The following is a 13,668-nucleotide window of genomic DNA, read 5'->3' as shown; positions in this document are numbered from 1 at the left end:
TGCATAAAAGTTTTTATTAGCAGTAACGTGAATTTTGTTGACAGTTTCTTACGAATGACAACTGATCTCTTTGAAGTGTTATTATAACGAGTAGGAAATCATATAATTGAGCAAAATACACGTTTTAGAGAAGCAGTTTCGGCAAGAGAACGCTGGGAAATAAATTTAAGGTACTAATACGTGCTTTACATCGATGTTCTGGATTAGGAACTAATGTATATGATTAGGAACTAATGACTGACTAGCTTAATTTGTTTTAATTGGTTTAAACGTTCATGTTATCATGTATTTTTCGAAATTTTTAGCATCAATGGAAACATACAGAAGCTTGTCATTTGCCTTTAGAGTTGGACGAAAAATAACAGCAAAAATTGATCCAGAAACTTGCCATGCTTTTTGGAATGAGTTAAAAAAAGATTGCATTCAATTTCCACCAAATGAATGAAAAGCTATTGCAGAAAATGTTTTAAAAGTTTGGCAATTGCCACACCGGTGCGGGAACATCGATGTAAAGCACGTATTGATGATTTGTCTTCAGAATAGCGGAAGTTTAGGAAGTTACAAAGGAATGTTTAGTAATGTGTTGCTATCAGTGGCAGATACCAATTATAAATTTTTATAAATGCCATATAGTATATAGACTATGGACACTGTGGAAGTGAGAGCGATTGAGGAATATTTAAAAAAGTACAGTTTGGCCAAATGATGGAAACCTTCAGATTAAACTTGGCTAATGATGATTATTTTCCAAATTCCGAAATTATGTTGCCTTTTTATTTCATTGGTGATAAAGCTTTCCCACTATCAAGAAATTTAATGCGACCATATCCTAGACGTTCTGCTATTAGCCGATCACAACGAGTCTATAACGATAGACTATGTCGTGCTCGTCGAGTAATGGGAAAAGCTTTTGGCAGTTAAGTTCTCGTTTTCGCATCTTCAAACGACCATTAACGTACGGTGAAAATTACACGATAAAGATTTCATTGGCAGCTTGCATCTTACACGGTTTTCTTATAAGAGAGTCGGCTTGTTACGTTAATGCTAGAAAGTGTGATTCAAAAGATGAACATGGCAATTTTATCCCAGGAAGGTGGAGTGCAACAGCTGATCATATGAGAAGTTGCACACAGATAGCAAGTAACATGTACAGTACTCTACTGAAGCAAGAGAACTAAAGAATAAATTAGCAGACTAATTATATATTACTGGTCTTGCCATAGGCAATAGACTATAATTTTTTTTACTACTCTTGTATTTTAAAGACATTGTAACAAATGTAAGTTTTCAAAATAATTTAATAAATTACGCTGATCTATTGAATTTATTACTTTACCGATTTTCTTCATCGATTGCAGCGTGAATCTCGAAAAGAATCTCTTGAATTTTTCATAGCTATTCGTTGAGTTTGCTGCTCATTTTTGTCAGCATACTTTTATCAAATTCAAAAATTCTCACGCTGAATTAATGATATAATTCCGATTCTCACATCATCCTTTCAGTATGCTCTTGTTACATAAGGCTCAGTAGAAAAAAGCCGTCAAGTAAGCGAGCGAGCGGGTTATAACAAAGTCAAAATTACTGTGAGAATGCGAGAGTGTAGACAGATTTTATTTAATTAATTAAATATCTGTTCGTTTAATCAATTTTCTCAAGTAATATTTTAACATTAAAACTGACACATTTGTCACTTTTAATGTGAAATTTAAGAATTGAGTTTCCCTTCATAACGCTTATATCTAATTTTGACGAACATCTGGACGTCTTACTCATTAGTACATCCCGTCAGCTGATACAAACCCTAAATTTCTATTGGAGGGAACTTACGATAAAAAGGGCGATTTCCCACAATTCGAGGCAATCAACATTAACAAGAACCTGACATAACAGACAGCAGTCTCCTATAGTAAGAAACGATTTATGAAATTACCGTTTATCTGTGATTAGAATTTATTAATAATAATTTATGACTTTCATAAAATATTATTAATAAACATTACTATACTGGAATTAGAACACCTTCTGTCTGTCCCAATTCACATTATATTGAAAAACTACAGATACACGCCTCACCCGAACAAAATCTAAGTATCGTCGTCATCCTGTTTTCTTCCAAGCTGAATTTCAAATTTCATCACTTTTTCGGAAATATCGATTTTTATCGATATTTTTCACTTTAGGTAAAAACACTACGTTTCGAGAAATGCCTGTTGCGACGCTCTGCGCATTATGTATATTATTTTTATTTTTTTGACAAAAGTTTATATTTTAAAAAAATAAAATATTGAACCTATTTAAATTATGAGACGATATTAAATAATTTTCGAACTCTGGATTACAGGTGAAAAAAGTACAGCTCTGTCTTGAAAACTGGTACTGTTTGAACAGGTCTATGTGCGAAACTATTCTCATTAAACGGTTTATCGGAATTGCTTAGTTTGTTGGACTAGACGGTTTTATGGTATCAGAATATTCTGTCGGAATTGCTGTTGAACTTGACGGTTTCTGATCGGTATTATAAACATAAAATGTACAGAAATGTTTGCTGTATTCATAACAAAAGTAACTTTGAGTTTCTCGATAATACAAAAAACAACGAGTAATCCGCCATTTTCAATAATCTGCGACACTCTCATACTGTAGCTACCAGAATAATAATCTAATGTAAAAACAAAAGTAGCTCGTATATATTTAATATGTTTATGACATTCAATACTTTATGATGTCCGTAATAATTATTCATAAATTTATATTCATTTTAATCGAGGTAATAGTTATTTATCGGTATCGCTTTCATTTATTACAGAAAATTATCTGCCTTCCAGTTTTATTTACATCGCCTTTCTTCGTCATTACTTCGATAGCCATGTTGTGGAAATATTACGGATGGACTATTCTAATTGGATACTTGGTCATATTTCTCTATTTTCCTATACAGATTGCTTTGAGTAAACTATATTCAAAATTGAGGTAACTATTATTTTAAATTATATAGTTGTAAATTATCTGTAAATAAAATAAATGAATCATTCATTATTTAGTAATCATTAATTAAGGTGGAATTGATGTATTTAACATATATAAAATTTCATGTACTTACTCGAAATCTATGCTACATTAGCTGACATTAGAAATGGTAAGATGACCAATGTGTTAGCAGAATGATCTGTGATGCCAGGGCTCGAGTTTATCGAGCAGACCAAAGAAATTTTAGGATGTATGATACACAAATCTTAGATGAGGACCAACATATGTAGACATGCCTTCATGGGCCTGACATAATCCATTATGATTATATTATGATTAAAACGCTCCACATATTAATCAGAGAATAAAAAATCAAACATTAATTAAAACAGTTGTTTGCATAAGCGAAAAACTATATATAGAAACATGCTTTTTATTTCGGAGCGTGTGTAATTTGTGTGAAATTTTACATAAAGTATGTTTGGAAAATAAATATTATACGCACGTGAATCATGGCGGATGTCCATTTGGTGCAATAATATATTAAAGAACGTTCGTGTAGGATTTCTATTCTTTCTAAACGTGATATAATCAGACACCGTTTCATTATCAGCAGGGGAGGATCTAGGCTTGTCAATGCCTAGCGCTTATCGAAGTCCAATGGGGTCTCATTTTTGTTAGATTAAGAATCTTTAAATTGGGGTTTAAAAAATCATTTTTAAGAACATTAAAATCAGAGTTGAAATCTATTTACGAAATTGTGTTGAATGACAAACTTTATATCTTGTATAAAAAAACATAAGAAATAAAAAAAGTATATACATTGATTAATTACTGACCAATTACGTTACGTAAATAACAATAAAACAAATAATACAAAATATTAATAATCTATATATATAATCGTGATGGGTTGATAATAATAATAATAATACAACACATCACTTCTGGGTGCAAGCTCTTGGCACAGACAGATTATTTACACATACATAATCAAGTAGCAAATATAATACACCAAGAGCTTGCAAAGAAACACAAACTGGTAGACATTCACGAACCATACTACAAATACATTCCACAGACAGTATTGGAAAACAACACGCACAAAATGTACTACGACAGAGCCATAATCACAGATAAAACAATTTATCACAACAGACCAGACATCACACTCATTGACAAACACAATAAAATCACATACATTATAGACATAGCCATTCCAAACACTCACAATGTACAAAACACATGCACTGAAAAAATTAGCAAGTACACAGAACTCGCCCAGGAAATAAGGCATCTGTGGAGGATGGATAGGGTGCTTATTGTACCTGTTGTTCTCTCCTGTACAGGTGTGATACCACACACACTACACAAAAGCCTGGGAACATTACAATTGAGTAGAAATACATACATCACACTACAGAAGGCCACTATATTGAATACATGCCACATTGTTAGGAAATTCCTGAATACAGACACACATACTGACACACTTATTTAATTTTAGTTTTGTTTTGGTTGCTATGCCTTGACTTTGGTCCAGCATAGTACACAGCCACCGGTGTTAAGTAACCGAGTACAACTCACAAAACCCAACATAATAATAATAATAATTTATAACTTTCTTGGTCACCACCTGAAAAAACACTAAATTATGTAAACACTCACTTACTACCAAACTACATTTATTCACTCTCAGACATTCATACATTAGTTTATGCTGGGGCAGTCACAGTAGTAACACATTATGGTCTGAAAATACAATCACAGACAGATACACACAAAACACAATACTATCACAAGCCTGTCTTGCAGAGAAGAATAGAAACAAAAAAACAATGACATTAGACAGCAATTAGGCAAGCTGACACAATACACTAAAAACAACATAACATCAAAATTAAGCAAACAACTCAAAAACATTTTCAAGAAAATCAAAACACACGCAAAACATAAACATCACAACACACACATTAGAGAATACATCGATAGACTAAAACAAAACTCGAGGCCAAAGCACCTAGACTCAAACCATACAAAACATGTACACTACGAAAACAACAACATAAATTATTCACATACAACGAAAAACTTTTCTACAGACAAATCAGTACCAAAACAAACACTGATACACAGCACAGTGGCACATCAACAGAAAAAGAACTCACAACTTATTGGCCTTTTCTTTGGTCCAATGCTGTTACACACAATGTTGCTGCAGGCTGGATCGAGGAGGAGAACGGAAACTTGCACCAAATACCAACTATGCCCTGTGCTGAAATAAATGTGCTGAAAACAAGAACAAAGCATAAACAACATCACCCTAAATCTGCCACAGAAAGATTAACTCTTCTACTTAAAGATAAACTTTTCTACTTAAAGATACTCTTCTACTTAAAGTGATTGACATACTTAACCTTCACTACATACAAACACAATCACTGCGAGAGTTTGTCTACAAAAGACAAGAAACATCACAGTTACATAAAGCAGTAATTGTAACAAACACAATAAAATCACATACATTATAGACATATCCATTCCAAACACTCACAATATACAAAACACATTTACTCAAATAATTAGCAAGTATACAGAAGTTACCCAGGAAACAGGCATCTGTTGAAGACGGATATGGATAGGGTGCTTATTGTACATGTTGTTCTCTCCTTTATGGGTGTAATATCACATACACTGCATAAAAGTCTGGGAACATTACATTTGAATAGAATTACAGCACACTACAGAAGGCAATTATATCGAATACGTGAAATATTGTTAAGAAATTCTTAAATACAGACAGTGATACACGTATTTAATTTAATTGTATTTTGGTTTCTATTCCTTCATTCTGGTCCGGGATAGTACAAAGCACGTCAACCGAGCATAACCCACAAAACTGAACGTAATAATAATAAGCTCAGATCTCAAACGGTTAGGAGTTGAAAGTTGAAATTTGGTATACAGTATACGTCACCAGAATGTACAATAAGAAGGAATTTTTCGAAATTATTCCGTGGGGGAGAGAAAGAGGAGTAAAACTGATTTTAAAAAATTCAGCTACCATTGTGCTATTTTAGATGCAATTTTTTATTTTAACTGCGTTTTAGTAGGGTACGCCATGCATCTTAATAAAAGTTTTTTGGAAATTCTTGCACAGAAGAGAGGTAGAGTGTTAAGGATTATCTGGAATAACTCGGCTTCATGCTATTTTAGATGCTGTTTTTTGCGTTTTTGATTGCAATTTAGTAGGGTATGCCATGAAATGCACGTTAATAAGAGATTTTTGAAAATTTAACTATTCGAGGAAAAAGAAGGAGAAAGTTAGTTTTACTCAGTATAAACTGTAAATAATAGAAAAGAAAAGTAAATAGTGGTACATATAGTATACGTTTTGAAAATTAATAAATCTTTTAAGCATTTACACTTTTCGTATAACTCATAAACAATGAATATAAAATAAACGAATTCGAACGAATTCTTTCGTTCCGAATTCGAAAAATTCGAAACATAATATTTCAAACAAGTATTTTTATATTTTAGAATGTAAAAATAATCATTTTATTTTAGGTAAGGTTATTATCAAGTAAGTTCATTCTCCATTGTAATGAGAATTATCTTACTGCCTGAGTAAAGCTGGGCTCATCTGCTTGGTTTTTTATAGTTTTTAAAAACTTTTTTCTCAAATTTTTAATTGAGTTTTTTTTTTCAATATATTTGCGATTGGGTTATTTATTTTTTCGACATTCGTTTATTTAGTTACAATTTGTTTGTTTTCGTAGTGCGTTTAATTCATTTAAATTCATAGCACGTTCCAAGATTCGTATAAAATTTCTTATTCAAGATTAGAAAAGGTTCGTTTCGAGAATATTCCATTTACAATGGTTAACGTGTATTTTATATCAGAAGATTTGTGCAGCGGGTCGTAAGTGTTGGTGAACTATTGAACGTTTTCTCAGCAAATAACTTGTTGAAAAATTTCATTTGTCATTTGCTTTTATTTCGTTTCTTCCATTTTAATAAGTAACTGGTTCAAATACCCGTTATTTTCTAGAAATTATCAAATTCACAAACTGTATAATTACTTGCAAATCAATAAGTATATTGTACCCGGATTATTTATTTATTTATTATTTAATTTTAAAAATTAACCTATTATATGTTCAATTATTGTAATACCTGTGTTCTCTTCGTTAACCAATCTTAATTACACACCCCATGCTGTCATTTTTCATTCGTTTTCTTTCCACATCATTCACCATTTTTCCTAAGCAAAACAAACTTATAAACTCTATTAGTGGAGAACTTATTCTACGATTCATGTGAATTTACTCTGTCATTCTCGTTTATTAATAACAAAAATTTTTCATTTCCCAGTATTCGTATAACTTTCTGTTCATCGTACTTCCCTGTAATTGAACTATACTAAATGTATTAAAATTAATCTGACAACCGTTCTTCCAACAATGCTTAGACACATTCGAATTTTTGTAATCATGCTTTATTGATTTAACACAATTGATTGGTGTAACTTTCCTCTTGTATATCGGATGTAAGTGGATAGGTTTACACATTTACAAGTAAATCTGTATGTAACACTTGTCTTTTTTCATATATTATTAATTTTATTTTCCGTGTTTTGATGGTTTCGGTTTATAATCTGCTTCTGGTTCTGGATCAACACTATATTGTATTAATGACATATTTTTTTAATTTGTTCAAAACTCTTTACTTTAAGCATGAAGTAAATAAATTCTTAAGATTATATAAACATTTACAGTATACTGCTTTAACCTGCATGAAATTAAAACACGTGAAATAACTTTAATATGTAAAATATTTTCCCCTCCAAAAAATAAGCACAAAATTGAAAATTGGACACAAATCAGAAGTTACTGCAGCAATTTATTTTTAATTTTACAGAAACATAGAATAAGACTCTGCCAACGGCGTCGGCACACTATCAGAGATGGGAAGACAAACTATAAAAAGGGCATCGTACGTTATGCAAAGAGCTTCAATATCTATGATACAAGTTGTTGCTGGTTGCACTAGGGGTTAGCTTCGCCTTGAAAACATGACATGTAGTATTGAAAACAAATAGCGTTCATTGGTTTCTTTTTTATTTGTAAAATAGGCTTGCCAAAAGTCATGAATATATTCTATTTGTTGATAATGAAAATTTATTGCTTTTTTGGGATTTGGAAAAGGCCAACTCAACGAAAAAGGGGCATGTGCTCAGAGCAGACACTGCCATATAGCGAACGGAGTAGCCGCTCCAGGCGCTAAGTCCTAGGGGGGCGCCTCAGGGATAAAGAAAATTAAAGGGTATAAATTAAGGGAAACCAAGGAGCCGCCATGATAGGATCTCGCTCCATCCTAAAACTTGCGTTGGGCCGGCACTGCATGTGCTCCATATGCCCGAACGTAGAGGCGGCCGTGGACTCTGCCAATTATTAGCACAAACAAAAAAGGTCTCGAATGTAGAGTATGACATTCTACAAAATTAAAAAAAATGGTTAAAATGTCAGGTTACATTTGCAAACGAGAAATGTTTGTTAATAAAGAATATGATCACCTCTTACTTCAATTCAGACAGCACAACGATGATCTCCGCCAGCTGTCAGATGATGAATGAAGTCAGAAGGCAAAAAATTCTCACTGTTGTATGAGAGCACGTTGGAGCTCTTCAGACCTGTTTGGAAAAGTTTGGCGGAAAGGCACTGCTCTTTTGAGACATCTTATATAATACATGATGTATAAGATAAGAAACTGGAAAATACGCTGGTCACTGCATTGGGTGAATTCTCTCTGTTATTAGGTAGTTTTGTATGGCCAGACATTGTTGTCTATAAGAACGAATTCAGAATCAATTGCATTCATATGAGGTCGAACAAAGGGGTATAGGATTTCATTCCGATAACTTTGGCCCATCACAGTTCTACAGCGGGAAACGTAGAGATCAATACATCTATCTAAGGAAATCGCATTTCATATAAGGACGCAAACGACAACAAAAAATGACAATAAACAATGTTCATCGATTGATTCCGTGAATTAGTCGGATTTCCCACGAAAGTTTGTTGATAACTGTAATGCAAATGATGACTCATTGTTCAACAGAAAATTTTCTAATCGATTATACTCGAAGTGAATGGTTCCTGAAGCAAGTGTAAACGGCTCTTCTCTGCCTGAAAAACAATGAAACAGAAATAATTTGGCTTCGCGCATAAAAATCATGTGCATGCACTCTCTCATTACAGTTGTCACAGTTTTAAGTATCCCTGTAGATTGCAACCAGGCTTGCACGTGCAGGTGTGTTGCCTTCCTGTTGCAATACTAAGTAGCAGTCATCGGAAGATGTTCTAACTCGAGAGCGACTAAAGCCGGCCTTCTGCTTACTATTCCAGTAACTTGGAATAAGGTGCACGGATGAAATTACAGAATGCCGGACTGAAAAATGGAGCACCGTTTTTAATAGCTTGGCCGGATTCTTGCCTACCCGAGGCTTGCCAGCCATCTTTGATTATCATCGAAATGACTTCTTTGAGACATAGCGAAGACATTGATTATTTTGGAATTTTACTGTCATGTTCGTAATTGAATTACGCAAACACAGTATAAAACATCTGTATCTACGTATAATTTGATTTGTATATTTCGAACAGAATCAATATATACTGTACTCATGCTTCGATGTTTGCTTATCACACCGAAATTATACAAGAAATTTTATCGAATAAAACTTACACATCCGCTTTTTATCTGAGAATTTACATAACGTGTTTGTTTTTTTCAGGGAAGTTTAGTATAAAAAGTTGTTGAAATTGCATAAACAAAATTCTTATAATATTCATTGTTAGAAAAATAAAGGGCTTCGCTTAAATGTAATACAGTAGAGTCTCGAAAACTCGGCCTAATGTGGACCGAAGGGTGGCCGAGTTTGTGAAAATGCCGGGTTATCGGGAATGGGGTTAATAAAGGATAAGTATGCGTGTTTCCTCAGAAAATATTGTACTGTACTTGTATGTATTGTTTGCTTGAGAATACAACAGAGAATAAACTGCCCAAATACCCTTAAACAAAGGAAAAGTACGTCCTTTATGAAGGCATAGAGCCTTTACTACATGAAAATGAAAATTAATGAATACACTGTGTACAGTAATTTACCTGATAAGACAGACCTCAGAAAAATACTTTATGAGAGCTTTTATACTTTTATAAAGCTGTCTATAATGAAAATTAATTAACTAAGGATTTTTTGCCCTGCCAGGGTGTGGCCGAGTTATCCGGAGTGCTGGGTTATCGAGTGCCGAGTTTTCGAGGCTCTACTGTATTGTCTTTAGTTATAAAATATATGTCCAGTATTTAATTTTATATCATTTTATTAGAGTATATATATATATCATTTCATAATAGATTACAAGCAGCTGTATTGGGAGACGAAAGATTGAATCTGTTGAACGAAATGATTGCTGGTATGAGGTTAATCAAGATGTACACCTGGGAATTGCCATACGCCGCATTAATAGAAAAAATTAGAATGTAAGCGCAATGAACTATATTAAAATCTGTATAAAACGGAAAACAGAAATGAAACGAATAATTGCCTAATGAGAAAAAACTTTTACAGAAGCGTGTTTCTGTTTTAAAAAATAATCCCTGTTCAGAGCATTAACATCCCAAAATATTTGACACAATCTGATTCCGGCTTACACAGGTTTCATTGTAATTTACACACGCTAATGTGCTGAGCTTTAAATAATTACATTTTAAGTTCTACAATTAATATTTTTAATTGTTTCTATTTGCAGGAAAGAAATGAAAAAAATTCGAATGTTTTTATATGCAAGCGGAATATCGTATATATTGGCGTATCCTATATCGAAATTATTCATTCTCCTCGCATATCTCGCATTCTTTTTAAACGGAGGACAGCTAAATGCCGAAATTATATTCGTTACAATGACTTTCTCAATGTACATCGCCTTTCAGATTGTATCTTTTTTTTCTCAAGCATTGAGTTTTGTTACAGAAATTTTGGTTTCGTTAAAAAGGATAAAGGTAAGGAACAATTTTAAAATTATTGTTTTCATATTTTATTACAGCAATACTACTTTAGAAATAGTTCGAAGATATTTACATATAATTAATAATAGTGTTGTATATAAATATATTAAATATTAAAACTTGCCCATAATGAAATGTGAATATATTGAAAACCTGCCTAGAGGAGAGAAGTTGCTGAATAGACAATATTCTGTGTTAAATTTAACACAGAATATTGTCTATTCAGCAACTTTCGAACAACTTTCTTTTCAACCCAAAACTGTAAGTTATCAATAAATCCTGATATGAAATCGTTTTTATTTACTAATGTTACCATGTATCATGCAAATCTGTATTCTGTGAAAGAGTTTGAATCATTTAAGAATAACGAATGTCACATGATGATGGACATAAGATGATCCTTAATATTCCCCAGAAAGATAGGTTGACATTATCACTACTCTTCGGCAGTTTCAAGAGTGAAAAATTAGTTTGTTTGGTTCTTTGGTTTCTTCGCTGTTATAATAACTCATTTGGCTAATGTCGGAGAACTCGTAATATACAATTATTCAACACAAGTTTTACCAACATCAGGCAACAGGTTCTATCTTGAAAAAATTTAAAAATCCATTTAAATATTTAATGTCACACTTAATCAATAGATTAAGTGTTACATTAATCATCGATAAACGATCAATTTATCGATCAATCAATCGATAAACACTTAATCAATACATTAAGTGTTTATCGATAAATCGGATAAATGAAATATTTCTGGAGTTTTTCAATCTCTCGTAGTCGATTTTGGAGGAGTCGAAAACCGAAATTAATTGTTTTGTTCATATTGATCTTGTGTACAAACTTTTATTTAAAACGCTTATATTTTTGATATTTTAATTTAGGATTTTCTCCTCCTTCAAGAAAAAGAGAACAATGCAGGCAAAACTGTAGGAGAAAGAGAAAATTCAACCGAATACGAAATACGAATGGATAGTGTCACAGCTGCATGGAAAAACGTAAGACGTGGCTTCAAATTTAATATAAGTTCTGCAATAAAAATAATGTTTTTTAACGATTTGTTTAACATGATAATTTTAAAATCGATTAATTAACAATAATAACAACAATAATGTATTTAATTAGTTATATTATGCTTGTGTCTATTTCTGAAATTCTGGTGAATTAAGTCTCTCTCAGTACACATGAATGTGCAAAGAAAACATAAGCATAATATGAATTAACAGTATTTCACGTAGAATGTTATGATCGTCTCTGGCTTTATAAAATTTATATATGTTAAAGTAATGAAATAGTTAGCAACATTTGTTAAGATTTGATCCGAAAAAATAGATATTTTGGCTTACGAGTGGATAAATGGATAACACTATAAATAAAACAATGGTTGTTGGTATCGGGTTCACACTCGACCGATGAGTTGAATGCGAGGAGTTTTTTCGGGTTTTCATCACGAGTTTGATTTCTAAATTGGAAAAGCTTTTCCTGTCGAAAATAATTCCAGATATAATTCTGATATAAGCTAAGTCAGGTGAAGAAATTCCTGGCCTTTCATTGTAGAGGCATGAAAGTGAGACATTGCTTCTCGGAAGTCTTCTCCACTTTCTGATAGATGCTTTCTATAAGACTTTTATGGCATTGTGAATGTACCCAATGATCATTGTCCTTGGTTCTTTTGGAAGTTATTATTTATTTAGCTTTCTGTCTTTGTGGAGACTCCCATGAATTTCTTTGTCTTGAAGTTCTGAGCACTTCGCATTTCCTGTATTGACAGAAAGTGTGTTCCCTGTGATATTCTGGATTGCCTGAGACATTATCATAAATTAATTTATTGTGTATTATTAATATTTCTGATTTATAACTTTTAACTTTAGTTGTAATAATTGTAATAACTTTGTTTTTTTTTAAAAAAAGGAATTCGAACCAACATTAAATGAGATATCACTAAACATGCAGCCGAGAGAATTATTAATAGTAATAGGTCCTGTTGGATCAGGGAAGGTAAATATCTTGTTTTAAATTTTAAATTAAAATTATACGCTTTATGATTTTAAGATTAATTAAAAAATTAATAAAATAAAGTAAATAAACGGTTACATTTTTTTATTTATAATAAAATAAATTCTCAAAATTTTATAATTTTATCTGTTTGTGATTTTATTTGGATTTTATTTTAATTCTTGAAAACACTATATACATTCTGTGTACTTATCGGACAAAACGGTGGGTGTTATTTTTGTCTCGTAAGAAGAAAGATAAACTGTTGGACAAGTATTTGTATTATGTAACTCGTGTGCTTAATTCCTTATAAAATCTTCTATTACGTTTGTTGTTTACATAAAACAAACTGACTAAAAACAAGTGAAAATGATCGAATAACTGAAGGAGGGAGTGTATAATTACGTGTTTAAGTTTTTGTTCATCTAACGTATTCAATTTAGACATGACTATTTTATCTAAAACTAGCTTACTCGTCGCGCATTGCTGCGATCTCAGAAGAAACCACATTCAAGCAAACTCATTATGATAAAACTCAATTTACATTTTATCATTTTTATTGAAACTTATTATTATTATTCATTTTCATCGGGAAAACATTTCAAAGTGTCGTTTCAATTCTATTTATTTATTGAAGTG

General features: G+C 32.1%; 1 protein-coding gene across 1 annotated transcript in view; it reads left to right on the top strand.

The window, feature by feature from the left end:
* LOC111639491 (multidrug resistance-associated protein 4-like) overlaps nt 1–13,668 on the top strand; it is a 114,293-nt gene that overhangs the window by 41,712 nt on the left and 58,913 nt on the right. Inside the window, exons 6-10 of the mRNA XM_023385382.1 lie at nt 2,807–2,970; nt 10,387–10,512; nt 10,782–11,031; nt 11,919–12,032; nt 12,946–13,032. Coding sequence (XP_023241150.1) covers nt 2,807–2,970; nt 10,387–10,512; nt 10,782–11,031; nt 11,919–12,032; nt 12,946–13,032 — 741 coding nt within the window. The remainder of the gene's footprint in view (nt 1–2,806; nt 2,971–10,386; nt 10,513–10,781; nt 11,032–11,918; nt 12,033–12,945; nt 13,033–13,668) is intronic.

The sequence above is a fragment of the Centruroides sculpturatus genome, unplaced genomic scaffold (genome assembly GCF_000671375.1).
Source record: "Centruroides sculpturatus isolate CEXI.00-Female unplaced genomic scaffold, Cexi_2.0 scaffold1188, whole genome shotgun sequence".
NCBI lineage: Eukaryota > Metazoa > Arthropoda > Arachnida > Scorpiones > Buthidae > Centruroides > Centruroides sculpturatus.
This window is presented reverse-complemented; position numbering and strand designations above follow the sequence as displayed.